The sequence below is a fragment of the Herpailurus yagouaroundi genome, unplaced genomic scaffold (assembly GCF_014898765.1).
Source record: "Herpailurus yagouaroundi ecotype Mexico unplaced genomic scaffold, PumYag 159, whole genome shotgun sequence".
Classification (NCBI taxonomy): domain Eukaryota; kingdom Metazoa; phylum Chordata; class Mammalia; order Carnivora; family Felidae; genus Herpailurus; species Herpailurus yagouaroundi.
In genome coordinates, this window is record NW_024412400.1 from 75,550,329 (window position 1) to 75,565,415 (window position 15,087).

General features: G+C 40.1%; 1 protein-coding gene across 1 annotated transcript in view; it reads right to left on the reverse strand.

Annotated features, from left to right (window-relative positions):
- MCF2L2 (MCF.2 cell line derived transforming sequence-like 2) overlaps positions 1 to 15,087 on the reverse strand; it is a 271,514-nt gene that overhangs the window by 217,054 nt on the left and 39,373 nt on the right. Inside the window, exon 3 of the mRNA XM_040480870.1 lies at positions 7,393 to 7,507. Coding sequence (XP_040336804.1) covers positions 7,393 to 7,507 — 115 coding nt within the window. The remainder of the gene's footprint in view (positions 1 to 7,392; positions 7,508 to 15,087) is intronic.

A 15,087-nucleotide genomic window follows, 5' to 3' on the forward strand; every position in this document is an offset into this window, starting at 1 on the left:
TTGGTGTAAATAGCACCAAGCCAGGAGCCAAGAAATCTAAGTCCTAGGCTTTACTTTTCACTAGCTATGTATAGTTCTCAAACTGTGATCCTCAGACCAGCAGTGGTAGCATCTCCTGAAAACTTGTTAGAAATCCAAATTATGTGGCCTCATCCAAACCTACTGAATCAGAAACTTGGAGTGTGACCAGCAATCTGTGTTTTAGCAAGTCCCCCAAATTCTGCTGTATGCTAATGTCTGGGAACAACTAATCTAGACCAGGAGCCAACAAACTGCAGTCCATGTGTCAAATCCACTCCACACCCATTTTGTAAATAAAGTTTTATTGCAACACAGCCACACTCATTGGTTTATATATTATCTATATTTGCTTTTCAGCAAAAACAGCTGAGCTCAGTCATTGAGGCAGAGATCATATGGCCTGCAAAACCTACAATATTTACTCTCTGGTCCTTTACAGAAAAAGTTTGATGGCCTTCAACCTAGAATATTCTGACTGATAATACTGAGTGCACATCATTACTAAATGCAATTCAATGTTTACCATCCCAGTGAAGTTGTATAGATTATTCAATCAGAAAGGTACTTGTGCTAATAATGTCTAGAGTCTTTTAATAATATTTTAATAAGGTATTTTTAATAAGGTATTATAGAGTAACTGAATCCTCCTACCCCATCATTCTCAGGACCCCTTAAACTAGTAAGTAATAAATAGTAAAGAACCATGTAATAATTGGTAAATCAATAAATAGTATAAAAAATAAAATAAACAGCAAAAGTCAACACGCTCTGTGGCTCACAGAGTTTTAGGAAACATTACTGACCACATAATGACTTGTAGAGGGCATGATGAGCTGCTTGCTCTCCACCAAATGCTTGGTTTTTAAAAAGCAACATTCAGGGGTGCCTGGGTAGCTCAGTCAGTTAAGTGTCCAACTCTTAGTTTCAGCTCAGGTCATGATATCACGGTTCGTGAGTTTGAGCCCCAAGTCGGGCTCTGTGCTGACAGTGTAGAACTTGCTTGGAATTCTCTCTCTACCCACCCCCCCCATCTCTTTCTCTCAAAATAAATAAATAAGCTTAAAAAAAAAGCAGCATTCACATTTTAAAGTTAATACCACACCCAACATCTTGCCCAATTTTATCTCAATTCTTCAGACCACCCCATCACCAAAACAACCCACATCACATAATAAATAGATGAGTCTATTTGTTAGACTGTGGCAATTATCTTCTTTATAACTGATAATACCACTGAATAAGGCCAAATTCCAGATATTTACAACCATTAGCACCCATAAATTCAAGCAAGAGGCTGTGCTTTGAATGTCTAAAGAAATCTAAATTGAACATATCGGAAAAGGGAAAGTAGGCTCCTATCTGAAAAGGACAGGTGACACAATGCAGGATAGTTAAGATATTCTAAAGCAAATGAACAAAGAAAAGCCATTATGCACACACTAGCTCATCCTACTGGTGAGAAATACTGTCAGACTCCTAGTCTTACACAGAGAAGGACAAGAATCTAACATATTAAATGTTTTTCTGCCCTCTAAAATAATTCATTCAAATTATCTTGGCCTATAAAACTTACTTGCCAGTGTTACCATTTATTCACAACAAATCCATGGGGTGCTCTCCAATTTGAAGTCTTGGCTGGCTGTCTAAGGTCTGGTCTCTCAAGGCATCCTTTCTGAGGGCTCTGAAGCAAATCCACCCACCCTGGGCAATGCAACAGGCCAACAAGACTCCTCATCCTGGACCTCTATCCTTAGAAGTCAAAGAAATGATTCCATCTCCCTGACTCTGAGGAGCAATGCCACAGCCAGCCCAAGAAATAACATACCTCACCCTTGCCACTCAATCAAAGCAGATCTTTTCCAATTAATGCTATTCAAAGCCATTTAAAAACAGGTGCTTTTCTATTGCCTCCATAAGTAAGAGGCCCAGAATGAACTAACTTCATTGGTGGGGCTAGTTTCTAAAGCTGACAAATTGTTATATTCATTCAGTGTTTTCATTTATTTATTGTTTGTTTGTTTGTTTCTTTGTTTAGAGGGGAAAGGGGCAGAGGGAGAAAGAGCAAATCTCAAGCAGGCTCCATGCCCAGCTCAGTGTGGAGCCTCACACAGGGCTGAATCCCACAATGCTGGAGTCATGACCCAAGCTGAAATCAAGAGTCAGATGCTTAACTGCTTAAGCCATCCAGGCGCCCCATTCAGTCTTTTAATACAAAAGAGAAACTCTCATTATAATTCACGAGGCAAATAGTTGCAATGTCCTTCTCCCCTCCTTTCCTAAAGTAGAAATGCCAGACAGCATTCTATCAGACAGCATATCATAAATGAGGATCTGACTCATCTCAAAGACTATTAATCAGAATTTATGGGAGGAAAATGGACATAGGAGAATTCTTCAAACTTAAACAGGTCTCTCAACATATTCATTATAGAAAAGGTCCTTTAGAAATAGTAAATAATCAGGGATGCCTGGGTGGCTCAGTTGGTTAAGCATCCGACTTTGGCTGAGGTCATGATCTCACAGTTCATGAGTTTGAGCCCCACTTTGGGCTCTGTGGTGACAGCTGGGAGCCTGGAGCCTACTTTGGATTCTGTGTCTCCTCTTTCTCAAAAATAAATAAATATTTTTAATAAATTTAAGAAATAGTAAATAATCATAAAATTCACCACTGTTCTGAAACGTGACTGTTGTACTATCTAATAAATACTTTCTCCAATCCCTTTCTTTTTTTTTTATTCTTTTTTTGTTAATGCTTATTTTTGAGAGAGAGTCTAAGTGGGCAAGGGGTAGAGAGAGAGGGAGACAAAGAATTCAAAGCAGTCTCCAGGCTCGGAGCTGTCAGCACAGAGCCCGACGCGGGTCTTAAACTCACAAACTGCGAGATCATGACCTGAACCAAAGTCAGAGGCTTAATGGACTGAACCACCCAGGCACCCCCCAATCCCTTACAAATAATGAACTCAGAATTGGACTAAAACAAAGAAACTAAATAGAGTAATTCAGTAATAAAAATCCATGCTGAGTTATACAAATATTGATTTTGAGAAAAACAACTGTGATCTAAAAATAGCTGACCTTCTCAGTTGTTCAGAATGTTTTTACTCATGCCTTTTCAAACTGCTTGGCTACAATCTGTAGCCACAGGAAACATGTTTTAAGTGACAATATCTTACATAAGTAATACCTCTGAGAAACTGACTCCTAGGTTTATCCTGCTACTGTTATAAGATAGATTCTGAAAACCCTTAGTAGTATAAATACATAGCAGATGGTGCCTGATAGGCTAAAGTGAGCCCTCAGTTGTTATTGGAAACATAATGGTGATGTGGCAATGATACTTTTTATATTTTATATATATTTTAATACCATGAGATCCATGTGGGAAGATTTATAATTCAATGGTTATGTATTACATATAATTCACAAAGATACCCCAGAGTCAGGGAAGCTCAGGAAATAGAATTTTTGGCTTTTATTGCATTTAGAGAGAAGAAATACAGAACTATGAAGGCCAAAGTAGAAGACCGGGTGCTGCTCTCGTTCTGTCTTTTAACTTCCCCACATGCCCCAGTACTGCATCTTATCCAAAAGCTAAGCCTGAGTCCGCATTTTCTTCCTCACACCTCAAATGTTCCTTCCCTTTTACCACAGTGTCTCCCTATCAGCACCTAGCACAGTGAGTTTCACCCTTGGCTGCACACTGGGGTCACCTGAGTTGCTTCCAGCACTACTGGAGCTCAAGTCACACCTTGAAAAATTCTGATTTTAGTCTGGTCTGGACGTCAGGATATTTTAAAACTCCCCAAGTGATGCTAATGTGCAGCTAAGATGGGAACCACATCCTAGCATACTTTTGGAAAGGAAGAGCCAGGCAAAGTAATGAAATAAAACAAGATGAGACAATGAAAACCAAAATGGGGGCTCAATCCCACATGCCCAGACAAGCAGTAAGATCTGTCTGGTAGTACAGTTCCTAAAGCCATTAGTTTCTCACTCTCCCCCTCCCCCATCCCAATTGGCCCCAACGCCTGTCCTTTCTGTCCATCCCTTTCTACCCAGTCCTCCTGTCAACACGCTAGCTCACACCCTTTCACTTTGCGCCCATCCGAGTCTAGAAGCCCTTAATCAGTCTCCTGCATCCTTTTCTTGGCTCCATCTGATCCACTCTGCACACCACCACCAGATTAATCTGGTTGTCATTCCCCACCTCAAAACCTCCAGCCACCTCTTCCTGCCCCTTATGTCTAAACTACTCAACTTGGTGGGAAAGGCCTTGCCTAGTCTGTTTCCAGATGTCTTTCCAGCTCTCGTTTCTCACTACTGAAAAGGAGCCTCACTCTGTTCTGATCAACTTGGATAGCCAAAGTTCCCCTAACGTACTCTTTTTAAGACTTCGAAAACCAAGGGGGGGGTGGATAGAAGTCAAATATTTTGCCCCAGATCACACAGCTAGTGAGCAGTAGAATGTGGATTGCGTTCCAGATCTGGGCTGTGTCCAGAGCTCTTAAACACCACCTTATTCTCTCTTTCTGGAATGTTGCCTTGCATATCTACCTGTGGAAATCCTACCTATCTTTTCACCTTCATTCCTAAAGCTTTCCTTGTTTTTCCTGTCTGAAGTGACTTTTCTCTCTTCTGATCTTCTATAATACTTTGTTGGCATATTTCACAAGCTATCATGACAAGAGAGTCATGTGATGAGCTTCCTGAGGTTCAAGACATTGTCTTCTGGCCTTGTTGGTCCTTTATAGCACCTAATAACACCAACCACACTGTTGGCACTCAGCAAAGATCTAGTGAAGAATGAGCTGCCGTGGGAAGCTTTCTTCACTCACCCAACCCAGCCACAATGAGAGGTCCTTATTAATTTCAGGAACAGAGATACCCTTTCCCCACCCTGCATATCCTGCCATCCTCCTCTTCTAGTACATCAATTCTTGTTCTGTGTCATGAGCCCTCCATCAACTGCCTATAAAACATTTTGCAACCTGGGAAGGGCTCTGTTGCCTGGTTACCACTGTAAGACTTAGGAAGATGCATATTGTGAAAATAGGAATCATAAAAAACAAGGCTGGTTTCATTCTGTGGAACCTGAAATGGAACCTGGAAAGCAAGGTTCATGTCACATTCCCCTTTTGGGCCTTCTTACCCATTGTCTCTGTTTTATGTGGAAAGAAAGAGGGGTGGGGCTCTTTATGTTGAAAGAAAGAGGGGTGGATATGAGCAAATGCCAAGAAGAGAAAAGGGGAATAACTGGTCAGACAGCTATTCTTTCTCAAGAAACAAACAGCATTCTAGGAAACTAAAAAACTTCCTATTTGCCAGAAATTGTATAAGGAATATAGAACAGAAAAAAAGACATCAAGCCAAAAAAACAGTAGCTCCTTGTTTTGTCTTATCTTCTACATCTAGGAGATAGGGGTTCTACCCCTCTATGCTTCTCTCTACACTGGTCCAGATAGCACTCAACGTATGCTTCTCAGTGTGACTCAGAAAAGGCTACAAGTACCAGACAAAAACAACCCATTTTGTTTAGCATATGACTCCATCGGGGATTCAGTAAAATTCAACAGTGAGTTTTAACCAAATATAATGAGAATAGGTGGAGGCACTTCCACCTGTTGCCCACCTCCCTGCTCAACCCTTTCCTTTGCAGCTCCCTATGGAAGAAGAAGTTGCTGAACTGCTGGGTGTCATTATTTTGGAATGCAATTGAGTCAAAGAGGGAGACCAGGTTCAACTCCCTACAACCCAAGGAGGTTAAGGCAGGAGTGAGGACTGAGTTCCTCTCTCTCTGTCAGCAGCCTCCTTCTCACCCTACAGCAAATACTCTTTTTTTGATTGAAATGAATTCTATCAGAACTGGAAATTCTACCAACAATACTTCTGACAGCCTACTATGTGCAGGGCACACTGTGCTAGAGCTAGGGATAAAAAAAAAACAAAAACAAGAAAACAAAACAAAAGCATTGGCCCCTAATCTTGAGCCATTCACAGTCTAATGGGAAAGGCAGAAACAATTTCCATATACTACAGTGTTATATAAGAGCTAAGCTCAGGTATCTATGGAAATTAAGAGTCTGTGAGAGCGAAACTGAAGTTGGGGAAGGATTCCTTGAAGAAATGAGGTCAGACTGAAGGCTGATGAATGTGTAGAAGTTAGACAGGCCAAGAAGGATGGGAAAGGTCTCAACAGAGAGAACCACATGAGCACAGCCCAGAGACACACACAGCATCCTTCCTTCAAAGCAACAAAACCCCAAATCCTTACTCATCTGCATAACACATACCACTTTCAGGGATCAAAGGAAGAAAGGAAAGGAATTGGTTACATATAATTTAAGCAATAAACTTTGAAGAAGTGCATTAAAAAATAAAATCCATAGCTCTCTCTGATGAAATATGAATAGTAATAAACAAAAACAAAAATAAATCTTTTAGAGTGGCTTTGGTTAAAGCAAACAACTCAACTTCCTAATCTCCACAGGCGGGATGAAATTGCAAGTGGCCTTTCAATGACAAAGCTGGTGTTGACCCCGAAATCACATGAGGCAGATGGAAGACAAGCTAAACAGCACACACATGGCCATTGTGTAAATTCCTAACCTCACAGCAATTTAAGTAAGAGATGACATCATAAGCCCTATAAACCCATGGAGGGAAGGGCCTTTCCTGGCTGGAGACTGGACACAGCACTATCAAAGAGTTGGGTTTGGGCCTCATTCCCAGCTCTATCTTTGTCTGTAAAATGGTTCATCAATATGAACTCTGTCCCACACTCCACCCCTTGGAAGCCTAGGTATTGACTGACTCAACTCGATAAAGGTATAAGGCTCGGGCTAGAGAAACAGCAGATGCCCAAAAACATCTCTGTCATATTCTCAGCTACAAGCACAGTTTTTATTCTCAGCCTTTGTTTTCTTGCTCTGTGCCTTAGATTCTCCATCTGAATATGGAGAATTCCTCCTTATTTAGGGAAGATAAACTAAATAACTCCTAATATGGCTTGACCTCCTTGAGAAATGGTCACGTGTCCCAGATGACAGGCCCTAGGAAGCTAGAATCACCTTATTCTACTGCAATAAACCTGAAGGGGCAGATGCAGCATTAGCATGTTCAACCAATGTTTCATTCACTCAACAGTGTTGACTAAGTACCTCCTATGTGTGAATCATAGTCAAAACTGACATTGTTTTCTAGCCTCTTCCCCTACCCCTTGTCTGTGAGGGATACATCAGAGAAACTGGCCACGCTACATACCAGCGTGGGCTGCACTCAGCAAAAATTCCATCTCAACCCAGCCCTATCACATGGGAAATTCAGAATAAACTAAGTGACTGGGAAGCCAGCAAAACGCTGTGTTCAACTCACCTGGGGATGCTAGTCAGGTAGGTCATGACATTCAGGAAGTCTTCCTCTGGGATGTGTTTGAACCCCACAAACTCTGGAAAAGTGATGATGGGGGCACCGTCTTTCCCTCGGCCTCCTGCAACAAAAATGGGTGGTCAAGATGTTAACAAAATGTTTTCATGTCACATCTCTGCAGGTAAGCGACTTTGATTAATGTCAAGTGGGGAGATACATACTGGCCTTCCCCTTTTCCATCTGTATTATTTCAGACTAGAAAGTGGGAAGGCTGACATGGAACTATTTTGAACAAGTCTCCTCTTCAGGCTTGCTCAAGTGATATTGTGAGAGTTCAATTTTTAAATCCTCTGAAGACAGTTAGTGTATAAAAGATAGTACTAATTTAATTACTTCAGCACAAGTGGAACAGTAAGTAATGTCAATACAAATATATAATATTGTTCTTAATTTTTGTAGTCAATAAATGTCAAAGTTAAAGCATGGTGGCCAAGTGAGTTTTGTTCTAAAGTCAGCCTGGTTCAAATCCTGCTCTGCCACTTAATTTCTATGTGACTTCATGCAAAGATAGTTCATCTAAATAGGATTTTCCATAAATATATATACATATATAATAGGAATAATATTTTTACCTACCTCTAAAGGTATTGTGAGATTAAGTGAGAACATATATGAAAAACACATTAGTAGAGTGCTTATTACATATAAGTGCTTAATAAATAGTGACCATTATATGGTTATTATTATTACAAGGAGGCAATATTATATTTATTATTATTACAAGGAGGCAATAACCACCTGCCCTTCAATAACTTACCAACAGGGGTATAAAACATCACTGTAAGAATAAAAATGTAAAATTAATATTTAAATATTTAATCCAGGGGCACCTGGGTGGCTTAGTCGGTTAAGCTTCCGACTTCAGCTCAGGTCATGATCTCACTGTTTGTAAGTTCAAGCCCCTCATTGGGTTCTGTGCTGACAGCTCAGAGCCTGGAGCCTGCTTTGGATTCTGTGTCTCCCTCTCTCTCTGCCCCTCCCCCACTCATGCTCTGCCTCTCTCTCAAAACTGGATAAACATTTTAAAAAAGTTTTTATGTATTTAATCCATTGGAGCAGAGGCCACTAGATTAAATTAAATGGATTATATTTCCTCATCTCCTTGCAGCTAGATGCAGCTACATGACTGAGTTCTAGCCCTGTGGTTCTCAAATTGTGTCCCAGGTACCCAGGGAACCACGGTGAACTCGCAAGAACATCATTAATATTTTAAATGTTTGAGGGAAACAGCAATAGTTGGCATGTATCAGACAACATGCATGCTACTAGCTTGAGGGAGTTCACAGTTTCAACATTAAATTGCACTACATTCTTTTGAAAGTCATTGCATGCTTGTGAAGTTGGGGTTTTGGTGACTGCTGAGATAAAAAGCAAGCGCAGTATGAAAATTAATATAGAACAGGAAATAAAGGTGGTGATGTCCAGTCTCATTCCGAGATTCAAGATTATTGTAGTTACCTACGAATGAAATGTAAACATTACTTTTTCTTTCAATTTACATGTATTATTTTTTCAAACAGCTACCAAACTGTTAGGACATACAGACTTACTAAGTGATTTTAACTGTTAGGTATTGTTTTTGGCCAAGAAAGGCTGTGAAAATACTAAGATAGACTGAGATATATATCTGAGACTGAAAAACTAAGCACCAAGAACTGAGTAAATTGGGGAATCTATGCCCTCCCTGACAGGACAGGAGCTGAGTTGCTGAGAGCACTTCTAGGTTATGTCTATGGAGGGAAACCACTTTAAGAAAAATAATGGCTCCCAAGAGAAGCCAACTACAAATGACTGCATGTATTTCACATATGTAATGAAAGAGGTAGGGCAGGGTGTGGTTTAATGACAATTGTGTGATTAAGAAGGGTGTGGGATCAATGAAGAAATTACAGAAAAGGGCAACTCAGAGAAGCAAATGCAGGTCATGTCTTGTCAATGATGCTATCCTAAGGAAGGAGGGACCTGGCCTACCATCATGAGAATCTAGGCCAGTCTACCAGATGACAGTACCATTAAGGTTATCCAATCCACTCTGCTGCTCTGAGTCCATACCTGATAAGCATCTTCTGATTATACTCTGACTTTCCATGTAAATTTCTTCCAAGGCAAAAAATGTGCTGTCAAGCACATCATGAAAAAAATTACATCATGAAAAGATTAAATCAGTCTTGTAGTTTTCTATACCAGTATCTTCTAGGTATTGTTCACGTAGGGTTAGGCTCTCAGAGACCAATCGCAATGGAATGAAACTGTGTGAGACTTGTCTGGATGATTAGACATTCTTCTCCAGGAAGTAGCTCCTTAATAATTCTATGCGTTTATTTTAAATTAAAAAAAAAAAAAACAGTTAACTGCATATTAAATGTTTGTCAAACTTTGACTTGGAGATTAAGATGCCTCATTATGCTGACTGAAAACAACTTAAATCAGGATACTATCAGCTTTCACCTCATATTTTTCCTCTTTGCAGTCATACAGCCATAGGAAGTCTTAGATGAATGCAAATTAAGAGAATTTACATCTCCAGTAAGGCTAAATTTAAATGCATTATAACACTGTACTAATTGCATAGCCAATATTTGCCAAGAAAATGGCTAAAACATTTCAAGGAATCAAAACATCCTAAAAATATTCATTAGGGCATGATTATACTATTTAATGATTGTCTTTTACTGTTGATTATAAAATAAAGCTCTTCACACCTAAATGGAGAAAGATAGGTGGAGTGTTCTTGTATCTTGGTTTATACCAATACTGAACACCAGAGAGGCCCAAGGTTGACTGGGGACACCACCTGCGGTTGAACATTAAACGTGACAGACAGAAGCACCAAGGAAACAAAGCTAAGCCTCCAGACAGCCATTGACCACGCACACCACGGCATTTGGTGCCACCTTGTGAGAAAATGTGGAAATGCAAAAGGATGAAAGTGTACCAAAGAAGCCCTATTCAAGGAAAATAAAGAACACCAAATTACTTGGAAGTAAAATGGTGACTTAAATAAAATAAATTTCAGTACTCCTGGCATAACTTTTACCTGTTCACTAAATGGAAGAGGATTAGGTTTACTGCAGAAAACAGTAGTGAGTACTTGAGAGACATAAAATTGTTCCTATGAGGGTCTGAGTGTTGGCTGGCACGGAGACTTCTGTCCTACTATAGAGGAGAATTTGGAATGCTAGCAAATCCTATAGAAGATGGTGAAGACCAACAATGAAAGAGAGAGTGAGGCAGTTAATGCTATTTGCCTTCCAATATCCATTTTCCTTTTCTCTCCCTGCCAAAAAAAAAAAAAAAAAAAAAAAAGATTTCAGCTGGGTAAATGGCAATACCACTTCCTGGGAGGCACTTTAGAAAACTCAGGGCCTGGGATACCAAATCATCTGTCCTACATAATATTGTCCCACATCCTGTGTGATTTCTGAATATCTTAATAGAAACTCTATGTAAGTGAAAAATCCATTTATAGTGATATTTATAGTGATCAGATCCTATAAACCCAGTTTTATACATAATAATAGAGGGTTTTTTAATATTTTTCCATTTTATTGAGACATAACTGACACAATTAACAATGTATTAGTTTAAGGTATGCATATAATGATTTGACATATGTATACATTATAAAATGGTGACCACAAAAAGTTTAGCTAATACCCATCACCTCACAAATCACCTTACAATTTTTTTTCTTCAGATCTATTCTCTTGGCATTTTTCAAATACACTATACGGTATTGTTAACTATAGTCACCATGCTGTACATTACATCCCCAGAACTTAGTTATCTTATAACTGAAAGTGTGTACTTTTTTTTTTTTAATTTTTGTTTTCAACGTTTATTTATTTTTTTTTGGGACAGAGAGAGACAGAGCATGAACGGGGGAGGGGCACAGAGAGAGGGAGACACAGAATCGGAAACAGGCTCCAGGCTCCGAGCCATCAGCCCAGAGCCTGACGCGGGGCTCGAACTCACGGACCGCGAGATCGTGACCTGGCTGAAGTCGGACGCTTAACCGACTGCGCCACCCAGGCGCCCCGAAAGTGTGTACTTTTGACCACTTTCCTCCATTTTCCTCACCCCCACCCCACCTCTGGCAACCACCAATTTTCTTCTCTGTTTCTGTGAGTTCACTTTTTTAAGATTCCACCTACAAGTAACATCATAAAGTATTTGCCTTTCCTTATCTGACTTATTTCACCTAGCATAATGCCCTCAAGGTCCACCCATGTTGTCACAAATAAGAAGTTATTTTTATATGGTTTTAATATATACTAAATTTTTCAAGAATGCAACTACCCTACACATTCAAGGAAGTTAATACCTACTTTGTTCAGAATGTATCAACTTTGTTCAGAACTGTATCAACCATTATTTACCCTTTCAGAAAACCATTACAGTAAGGCTACTCAGGGTGTCTGATCACCTATACCACACCCCAGCATTTACAGCTATCACATTCATGGTAACCAAGCACCTGACTACTTTATTATTTTTTTCTAGTATAGCTAGAAATACATATTGAAATACATATTATTTTACTATGTTTATTTTCCTTTTATTTCTCCTTTATTGCTCTCCTTTACATTTTCTTTTTTTCTTTTTTTTTTTTTTCTGTATATACATAAACAGGGGGTAGCTATTCACCCTCTGTGAGCACACAACTAAACTACACTGCTAGCTTCCCATGCTATCAAATGTATCTATGTAAGCGATCCAGGTTCAAGTCAATGGTGTATGGTGTGTGCTGTTGTTGAGCCGAGGCTTTTTTTTTTTTTTTTTTTTTTTAATTTAGATATAAAGTTTTATTGCTTGGATGTTCATGTTATTTAATTGTCTTTTTTTTTTATTTATATATGAAATTTATTGTCAAATTGGTTTCCATACAACACCCAGTGCTCATCCCAAAAGGTGCCCTCCTCAATACCCATCACCCACCCTCTCCTCCCTCCCACCCCCCATCAACCCTCAGTTTGCTCTCAGTTCTCAGCAGTCTCTTATGCTTTGGCTCTCTCCCACTCTAACCTCTTTTTGTTTTTTTTCCTTCCCCTCCCCCATGAGCCGAGGCTTTTAAGAAGCAGTATGCTCTCTTTTCCCTGTCTGCTTTCTGGATACAAATCATAAGACAGCCATAAAATGGATAATAGTAATATAAGCCACAAAGTGAAAGGAATCTTCATGATGAAGATGGAGAGAAATCATCTGCTGACCATGAACATACATGTTGAACTGCTCCAAGAGAAATAACTAAATTTCTATTGTGTTTGTTTGAACTACTATGCACCTTAGAGTCTATTTAGTATAGCTGTTCAGTCCACCCTAACTAACACAGGTCATGGTATCCACAAATTTCAACTCAGGATAGTGGGGGCAATACAAATCATTTGTTATAAAAAGAAGGACTGGGACCAACATGATTGAGAACCATTTCTGTAGTCTACACTGCTCAATACAATAGCCACTAGACATATGTGGTCGTTGAGCACTTGAAATATGACCAGCCCAAATTGAGATGAACTGTAAGCGTTGAAATACAAACTAGATTTCCAAGACTTAGTACAAAAAAATGTAAAGCATCTCAACAATAATTTTGAATATTGATGACATGTTGGAATAATATTTTAGATATATTGGGTTAAATAAAAATACTATGAGAATTAATTTCCTTTTTGCTTTTTTAATATGGCTACTAGAAATTTTAAAAACACATATGTGAGTCACATTATGTTTCTATTAAAAAATACTGCCCCCCCCCCTTGGGGCGCCTGGGTGGCGCAGTCGGTTAAGCGTCCGACTTCAGCCAGGTCACGATCTCGCGGTCCGTGAGTTCGAGCCCCGCGTCAGGCTCTGGGCTGATGGCTCAGAGCCTGGAGCCTGTTTCCGATTCTGTGTCTCCCTCTCTCTCTGCCCCTTCCCCGTTCATGCTCTGTCTCTCTCTGTCCCCAAAAAAATAAATAAACGTTGAAAAAAAAAATAAAAAAAAAAAATACTGCCCCCTACACCTTCTTGCACTGGTTCTCATTTCCTTGATGCCAAGTTACTAACTCTATCTCTGATTTAGATATAAGTTTGACTCTGATCAGTTTCTTAATGTGACATTCTCCATTGTTTCAGTGAGAATTTCCCACTTGCCCCTGGGAACTCCACCTCTACCAACCCTAGGCTCCACTGGTGGACTCCATAAGCCTAAGAGTATTTTATGCCTTCATTACTGATTATTTCTAAAAGATGGTATGTGAGAGAGGAAACTTCAGACAATGATTCCAAGGGGGGACATAACCATTAAAATAAAAAGAAAACGGTAATTTCTTTTAATTAGATTCCTTTTAATCCCAAGTATTATGGTAGAGATTGATGAATGACTAATTTATAACCAACCCCCTCTCCCCAACCACCTTCCACTGTAGCCATTTAAAAGCTAATGTTTGCCTTTTCTGACTTCCTTGCTGGTAGAAATGGCTACATGACACAATTCCAGGATGAGACATAATCAGAAGTCTACCAAGAGCTTCTGGGAAAATTTTTGTTCTCCTGGCAAAAGGGACAGAAGAAGCCAGCATTGCTCCTTTTCCTTCTTCCTGCTTTGGACACAGACTTGATGTGTGGAGCTACAGCAGCCATTTTGACATTAAGACTAAAAACAAGAGAAACATCGAGAGAACCACAAAGATGCACCCTTAATGTCATTGAGCCACTGGCCCAATACCAGAAATTTCTACTTTTGGGCCTCTGTTATGTGGCTTAGAAAACAAACAAACAAGTCCTATAGGCTAGGTTCTCTTATAGCCAGATACCACATGACACACTTTCCTTAAAAGAACCCACTTTACCAATGAGAAGCCTGAGGTTCACAGCAACAATCTAATCATGTTGGAATGTGAACACAGAATTATCTGAGTCCAAAGCCTAGAGTGTTTCCACCATATTAACCTGCTTATATTCTCTTGTTTCCTAGCTAAGCCCTAAATTTAGAAATATCCCAAGTTCACTGGGAACATGCCAGTTGTCTTTCAAGTCAAGAGCCAGCAGAGGCCCAGCCCTGGTCACTATCCAATTCCTGCTGGTGGCCCCTGTTCACAGACCTCACCGTCCAAAGGCTTCAAACCAGACATCTGGCCACAAATCTGGGTCATCCATGGTGCAGTGAGTCCCTGCTCTCCCACCAGCCATGGGAGCACACTCACGGAGCACGGCAGGCCAGGCAACTGGGGCCTCACTGAAGAAAAAGCTCCATCCTGTCCTTCCCAGCATTCCTGGCTGATAGGGCCCCAGCTCTTTCCAGAGCTCAGTGGAATCTGCACAAAGTCTGCAGCTGGGACATCCTCACCCTGCTTGCCTGAATCAGGAGAACTGCTGTGACCCTGAACAGAGGCCACAGCTCGGTGGCCACAGGGCTGAGAAAAGACCTGAGTGTTTTACAGCTACACAGGTACCCACAAGGGCCTCATTGCTGACATTGGCTGCCACTGGCAGGTAACGATGAAAAGCAGGCCTAGTAATTCCAAGAAAGTGCTGACTCAGAGAACTTGATATTCTTGGCTACTGATATTCTTCCAGACTTGCAATACTGCAAATCTTACCACAGCTAATCCATGCTTCTCTCTCATAGGATGGGGAAACTTGAGGCAACAACATGACAAA